The sequence below is a fragment of the Nicotiana attenuata genome, unplaced genomic scaffold (genome assembly GCF_001879085.1).
Source record: "Nicotiana attenuata strain UT unplaced genomic scaffold, NIATTr2, whole genome shotgun sequence".
In the NCBI taxonomy this organism is placed as follows: domain Eukaryota; kingdom Viridiplantae; phylum Streptophyta; class Magnoliopsida; order Solanales; family Solanaceae; genus Nicotiana; species Nicotiana attenuata.
In genome coordinates, this window is record NW_017675568.1 from 4,951 (window position 1) to 13,253 (window position 8,303).

General features: G+C 31.9%; 1 protein-coding gene across 1 annotated transcript; it reads right to left on the reverse strand.

Annotated features, from left to right (window-relative positions):
• Positions 1 to 4,846: 4,846 nt before the first annotated feature.
• Positions 4,847 to 6,611, reverse strand: LOC109220206 (protein indeterminate-domain 4, chloroplastic-like). Its single transcript, XM_019384671.1, has 3 exons — positions 6,361 to 6,611; positions 6,058 to 6,249; positions 4,847 to 5,379 (listed from the first exon to the last, which is right to left on the reverse strand). Exons 2-3 carry the CDS (start codon positions 6,185 to 6,187, stop codon positions 4,847 to 4,849), a joined length of 663 nt encoding a protein of 220 aa, XP_019240216.1. The 5' UTR covers positions 6,188 to 6,249; positions 6,361 to 6,611.
• Between the last annotated feature and the right edge of the window lie 1,692 nt (positions 6,612 to 8,303).

Genomic DNA, 8,303 nt, shown 5'->3' on the forward strand with positions numbered 1-8,303 from the left:
TAGGAAATTGTTTGGGCTTGTATTTCTTAACGATATTGAACAACTATAGCTAAACCTTAGTTCTCTGTGGGATTCGACTCCGGGCATAAATACTCAGGTTATATTTGCAACGTCCGCATTGTCCTTTTTATAAGGCATAGTTGGGCGTGATCAGATGCTGAAATTGAAACGACCAAAAATATTTTTAACGGCAGCCCGATACATTAAGCTCCCGCTATGCGCAGTGTCGGGTGAAGGGCCGAACCACAAGTGTCTATTGTACGCAGCCTTACCCTGCATTTCTGCAAGAAACAGTTTCCACGACTTGAACCCGTGACCTACTATCTAGTCACATGGCAGCAACCTTACTAGTTAAGCCAAGGCTTCCCGTCAAAGCGACAAAAAAAAGTAAAAACAGAAAATTCAAAACACTCTGTTAAATCCAATTGTTGGAGTTTAAATTCTATACACTCACTCTATCAGATCATTCTAAAGGAAACAACAAATAATTAATAAGTTAGATGAACAACTTGAGAAAGAAGACAAGTTAAAATTTAGTACTGATAGTGTAAAATATTTTTAATTGTCGGTATATATGAGTGGTTAAACTCAATTCAAATTATACCTGAACTAATGACAATGATCATAATCATATGTTTTTAATGGATTGTTACATAAAACCACAACGGACTGTGTCATTCTCCCTCTTAATTATAAGAACTAAAACAAATTGTAGAACACATAGCAAATAGTAATACAAGAATATCTTTAGCTAGTCTGAGTAAACACTTCACTTTTAATATGATTACCATACATTGAATTTACTGAAACTCGTCGTGGAAATTGTGGGCTCAAGTTTAAAGAGTGGTCCCATTCTAAAAATGACGAAACTGGTCAATTTGACCAAGGAGGAAGATAGTGTAGAAAAGCTACTTATGGACAAAATTTGGAAATAAACATGAAGTTAAAAATGCATTTACGTTCAATAAATTCAAGCGATAGTTTGGACTTTAGCCATGTCATTGTCAAATGAATGTTGTTGGGTATAAAAAAATTATATGAGGAAGAGAAGAAAAATTTTAAGTAAAAAAGGAAAAGAAAATGAGGAATATAATTGCCAAAATTGACAGAAACATTATCAAGGATAGAGAATAATTTGGTCGGCGAAATTGGATAATGAATAAATGAGTGAACTTTCATTATCAATAAAAGACATTATCAACACTCAAAGAAGTGAAATGCCTGTACATGATCTTCAGTAAATGAAACAGCCAATCGAAAAAAATCCATTAAATTTAAGTGAAGAAATCCTTTTCAGCTATAGATATGGACATTATAGCGCACGTTATATGAATTCAAGTGGACTCATTTACGTGTTGTTCTATTTGCATCGTTTTCTTGTTATCTTGATGTTGCTAATGTTTGTGCTTCTTTTTTATTTTCGTTTTGCCTTGAGTCGAGGGTCTATCGAAAATAGTTTCTATATTTTCTAGGCCGGATATATATATATATATATATATATATATATATATATATATATATATATATATATACACACACACACACACATACACACACAACAACAACAACAACAACAAACCCAGCTTAATCACATACGTGGGGTCTGGGAAGGGTAGTGTATANAAAGGGGTTAACTATGGTAGTATGCACAGGTGGATTCTCAAGTATAAAGGGTTGCACAAAGAAATGCCTCAATCATCTCTAAGACCAAACGACTTCTATTTCGCTTTGCAAACACACAGGGCAAATTCTAGGTATCATATGCAGGCATAGGATGCAAGTAACAACTCACACACACTTAGCATGTAACTCATTCCGAATCAGTTCATCAACACAATCATACGAGTGTTCAAGCCAGACAAGATGTGCAAAATTAAGGCATATATTATGAGTCCACAAACAAGCTTAGACCTTACACCCTTAGTTCGTTTTCTTTGCAAGTGTGCACATTTGGGGTTACATTCTGACCTTTACCCATTTAATCCTAAAACTATAAAAGAAAAATCTACCTAACCCGGTTCAAGAAAAATCCTTGGAAAAGAACCGTGGTACAAAACAAAAACCAAGGGGGAGGTACTACACTACCTAAAAGAAGAAAATAAAATAAAAAAAAATTACTAACAATGGACTACTTCCCTTAAGAGTACTGTCCACATAGTCCGTCATCAGGGAGAGTCCTCTACAAGTTTTTTTTTATATATATATCTGACTTTGACCCTCAAGAGACCCGTCAACAAGTGTCCGTCGTTGGGCCAAGTCAGCTACTCCTAATATAACACACACACACACATACACACACAACAACAACAACAACAACAAACCCAGCTTAATCACATACGTGGGGTCTGGGAAGGGTAGTGTATACGCAGCTTTACCCCACCCCAATAAAGGCAGAGAAGTTGTTTCCCATAGACCCTCGGCTTAAGGAACAGTAAAAATAAAGCAACATGCAATAACATCGGTAATATAACAAGGTAATGAAAGCGAGTGACATAACAAGTGTAGTAATAAAGAACTAAGAATAAAAGAATACAAGAATAATACTATTACTACTGGTAAACCTAGGAGAAACTCACAACCACCTGTCAAACCACCACCTTAATCCTCGACCTCCACACTTTCCTATCGCTAGTCATGTTCTCGATTAGGTAAAGCAATGACATATCCTGCCTAATCAGCTCTTCTCAATACTTCTTTGAATATATATATATATATATATATATATATATATATATATATATATATATATATATATATATATATATCACACTTATTTAAAACTCATCCACTCTAGATTCTGAATTCTAATGGTGTAAAATATTATCATTACTGCTAACATCTAGCCAACCCAGAAGAGAACAAACTTGACAAGGATTACCAGTTTTGCATGGCATTAGCAACACGTGAATAAGTTGACAAAGGTAAAAGTAGCGGAAAAGGACGACGATTCCTAGGAGAGAGATATTTTAACCGAAATAAGAATAATATTTATTTCACATTTAATTATGGGTATTAGCTAATATCGATACAAATCAGCTTCTACCTAAATTCTAGTACTCCCTCCGATCCACAATAAGTGACCAATTTGCTTTGGGCACACCCATTAAGGAAATACTAAATTTTAAATAAAAATAGTTAGTGTGACTAAACTATCCTTAATTAAATGTTGTTGTATAGTTATAGTAGCCCTTACTCATCTTCTCAAATGTAAGGAGTAAATGACATTTTAAGGATACGTACATAAGGGTAATTTTGGAAAACAAAATAAATTTTTTCTTGATTATATAAATGGACACTTATTTTGGACCAAAATAAAAAAGCAAATTGGTAACTTATTATGGACCGGAGGGAGTAGTATATAATAATTCCGGGATAACCTTGTTTTAAAGAAAAAGAAAGAATATATGTAGATGGGTACAACTGTTTTAATTTCTTTCTTTGTTTTTACAACTTATAAATGACCATATGGTGTTTCACCAGTGACAATTTCACGTGTACACATTGTCTGTACCAGTAAAGATCCAAAGACAAAAACAAAAACCTACCAGATAACAAAACAAAGAACGAAGACCAAACAAAACTAAAGAAGATAAGAGAAAGGTGAAAAATGAGTTCAAATACAGAATCTGTAATGTAACTGTAGAAAAACTGAAGACAACTTTTTCATCACCTGGGGAATCTAAAACTAGCCCTAAAACCAAAGAAGATGCCAAGCATTTATCAGTATTCAAATAGCATCATCACTAACAACTAGACAATCGTGATGCTGTAGTAAAATTTGTGATGATAAATCAAATAATAAACCAACAAAAAAACAAAATTAATCAAATTCAATTGAGCTGATCCAAAAGAATGATCAGTCACGCTGGGACGGAACAACTCATAGCAGTGGTCACTATAAGAAAACTAATATACTATATTATTAATTAGCTATTTGCATCGGAAAATATGGTTCCTACAATACTGATTCTAGTCCCTAAAAGTCAATAACTCATTCCTTATATATAGGCTTTGCCGCTAAAAATCAGTAACGACGAAGTCTTCGTGTTTTAGTTTATGTGTTTATCTTTCCTTTTTAGTATGTTGAAGAAATAATGTTTATTTCAATATTTGGTAACTCTTTAAATTCAATATTTTACATGGCATGATTAAGGTCACAAGATTCAAAGGGTACTTTAATACATTATATAGTCAGATTTCTTTATAACATCATCCCTATATAACGGTCATTCACTATAAAAGCTAAGTTTTTCTCGGAACGTAACTGATTTTTATGTTTTATATATATATATATATATATATATATATATATATATATATATATATATATATATATATATATATATATACACTCTGTATGGCAGGAAGCTCTCAATTTATTTCATACATTACTTTCTTCTCAAGGTTCGGTGCTTGAAGATGANATATATATATATATATATATATACACTGTCTATTTCAATTTAGATGACACACTTTCCTTGTTATTACATTCCAAAAAGAATGACACATTTCTACAATTGGATAATTAAACGTTAAACTCTTCATTTTACCCATTTTACCCTTAATGAGAAGATTTTATAACCACACAAATGTCATGGCCCCACAAAGCTTTTACCCTTCAAGCTTTTAAGACCACAAGTTTCAAAAGTCTTCTTTTTTTCTTCCTAAATTTCGTGCCGGGTCAAACTACCTCATCTAAATTGAAACAAAGGGAGTATCCTCTATACCATCATTTCATTATAGCAACCAAAAAGTATCAGAACAAATGAGGTTGTTATAGAAAAGTTTGACCGTGCACATTTTTAGTTTAAGACAACAAGATTCAAAAGTCTTTCTTTATTTTCTAAACTCCTTGCTTAATCAAACGAAAACACTTAAATTGAAACAGGAGAGTAAATGATTTTTTTGGATAATTTTTAGCAACTAAGAGAAAAAAAAAATTAAGAAAGGTAGTAGCTAGTTGAAAGTGTACAAACCTTGAGAAAAGAGTGCCACAATCACATCTATATTCACGAGTGCCACAAGTTTTTGTATGTGCTTTCCAATCAGACTGAACTGCATATTTCTTGGAACATTTCTCACACTTGAATTTCTTCTCACCATGTTTTCTGAAGTAATGTTTTTTAATCCCAGTGAGATCACCTAATGCTCTGGAAATTTCATGGTGTACACATGTGATTTCAGGACAAAGATAGACCTTTCTTTTTACTACTTCTTTTGTATTCTTCTGTTTTAGTTTCCAAGGCAAATTGTGTCCTCTTCTGTGTAGTTGTAAGTTTTGTTCCCTTTGGAATCCTTTGTTGCATACCTCACATAAGAATCTGTTTGTTGCCATTAGTGTCTTTGGTGATAAAGCTATCACTTCTGCATCTGGATCTGCTCATGTTTTCATCAGAGATAAAAAATTAATTCTAGATGATGACAAATAATACAACAACAATAAACGCAGTGAAATCCTACAAGTGAGATCTGGGGAGGGTAGTACGTACGCAGACCTAACCCCCACATTGTAAAAGTAGAGAGGTTGTTTCCGACACACCCTCGGCTCAGTAAAAGCATAGTCACACCATGATAATGACAAATTATAATAATTTAAATTCATCATTTATATATGGTGGAAACTTACAAAGATTATATAGGGGGTGTTTATCATATGAAAATGAAGAGAGATGGGTATTTTTTTTGTTGTTGCTCAATTTGCATTTCTGATTGGTTTTAACCATCCTCAACCCTATGAACAAATTATATATGAAGAAATTAGTCAAGTTGTTGGGATTTTTTGTTTCGATTATGTTCGTCGTAGCCCTTATAGTCCATTAGTGGGTAGGATGGTTTTTGTTGCACTAAATTCAGGACCTTTCAAATTAGGGTTTTCCTCATTTTTGTTAAAGGTAAACTTGAATTTCAGCTGTAAATTATCATTTTATTCTTCTTTTTGCATATATTAGTAAAAAGAAGCTAAGAAAAAAGAGAGAAGAATTTAGTCCTCTCTACTTGTTCTTTTGTTTCTAAAATTTATTCACTTTAATTTCAGAAAAACAATTAGATACTTGCATGGTGCAGTTCCAGGTTGATTTCTTCTCTTCTTAGTTGGTGCAGCTTGAGCTTGATTTTGAGCCATAGATGAAGATGGAGCTAAAGAATATTGCTGCTGTTGAAGGAGAACTTCCTGTTGAATATTCATCTTTTCTTGATTTCCCTCTTCTCTTCTTGTTTTGCTCTAAATATATATCCTTCTGCCCTGCCCTGTATCGTTTCAATTTTATCGGATATTTACATTGAACTAAAAAACTGAAAGAAAAAGAAAAGAAAAGATAAAGAAAAAAGAATTCAATTCAGTAATCTTCACTCACAAACCTTATCTACATATAGAGCCTCCAGAAAATCTTTGCTGCTACTGAATTTGAGAAACATAAAAAAGTGAGTGAATGAGTAAGAGGAAGAGAATCATTCCATCATTAGCTGTGTGATGTTTTTCTGTTTTTTTTTTTTTCTCTCTTTCTTCTGTAATCCTTTTCTATAAATGAAATTATATTCTCAAAAAGGATGGTATGAGGTTTTTCTATGTGTTTTAGGTGTCATGCATATACACAAACACATATCCATAGTTCCATACCATTATTTATTTATGTTTTCTTTTTCTCTAATTTTTTCCCCTCTTGTTCATTATATATCTCTATTTTATACTTTCATATATGAAAAAGTAAAAAAGAACCTATTAAAAGGGAAAAAACATACATTGTATATTACTTGTATTATCTGCAACAGTTGGCCAAACTAAGACTCCTTATACTAGAATTAGACAGCCCCGCATAGCTAGCATTCCACATTAAAATTAGACAGACTAATTTCTATTTCTGAAATCTAATGAAATATTTGTTTTACTATAATGTTGACGCTTTTTCTTTTTTCTAATGATATAATACATTTTTCCCCAATTAAGAAATATTGAATAACTTTTTTTTTTTGTAATGTTTTATCTTTTTAATGGGACTAGCTTTATGGTACGCGCTTTGCGCGTGTATTTATATTAATGAATATATAATTTAAAAATTTAGAATAATATATTTGAGTTATAAAATATAGATTTCATAAAATGATAGAATATTAATCCCAATTAGCTAGATTGTCGATCTCATGTGAAATTTATTTGTCAAGGGTAAAAATGTCGACCAATACTTCGTGAAGGGCACCCTTTTAGAGTACGCGCTTTGCGTATTTACCCATATCTGACATTCAATTCTTATGTGTCATTTTGAAAGTATTTGTTGGATTTAATGTTGAGCTAAAGAGTATCATAATTATGAATATTGAGTTAATTTATATCTAATTATAGTATTTGCTAAAGTGTGTATTTACATTTTAGTACATAAATTATTCCTAAAGAGAGTTGCACCTTGGACCTAAATTATTCCTAATTTAATTATTTTTTAATAAAACTTACAAAACCAAATTATGTGTCTGTGTGAACTTTTATACCTTTCTAACCACTCAAATTGATTCTAAGGGTTCACATCCCTCTTGTTCACGTTGGACCAGAGTGGAACTTGCAATAGAATTGGAAGTTTGGAACTCTTCCTCCCAGGTTAAATGCAATTTGGTGAATACGGAATACTTACTTGAAAATTTAGTTGATTTATATGGGGTAACAATATTTATTATTTTGGAGTCCTAAATATTAGGACTACATACATTCAAATAAGGAATAATTTAATTTTAATATTTATTATTTTGAAGTCCTAAATATTAGGACTTCATACATTTGAATAAAGAATAATTTAGTGAGCAAAATTTTAGTTGATTTTAATGTCCTAAATATTAAAAAATTAATTAAATTGACTATTGTGTCCAGCGTAAACTTTATTATTAAGGGATAAAAAAGGCGAACGACATTTCTCTAAGGGCCTTCGTGCTTTTAATATAGCATAGACAGATATATTATTTCGTCAATTCATCGCCTAATCATGATAAATTAGTTACATTTAAAAATAATTTTCAAATATTGTTTCAAATTTTAAATCTATGGCCAATCGATTTTAATGTAAATATCGAATGCGAGTAAAAATTTACGAATTCGGTGTGGGATAATGTGATGGTGTTGACCCCCTAATGTGTGGCATTTGGGTCCACCGACCAGCAAACGTTGCCTCCCTTTCTCTCATTTCGTATCTTCTCACTCACTCTCAGACAAAATGCTCCTTCGTCTCCTTCTTCTTGGCTGTCACAGTGAAAGAGGAACTTTAAAAATAATCAAAAAATAAATAATGAATCCCTTTTTTCAAATATAAATAGCTAGCTAA

Coding starts and splice junctions, on each gene's coding strand:
- LOC109220206 (XM_019384671.1), bottom strand. CDS start 6,187: ATGAATATTCAACAGGAAGTTCTCCTTCAACAGCAGCAATATTCTTTA. Junction 5,380..6,057: donor TCAACCTGGAACTGCACCAT/GCAAGTATCTAA, acceptor AAACATGAGCAG/ATCCAGATGCAGAAGTGATA.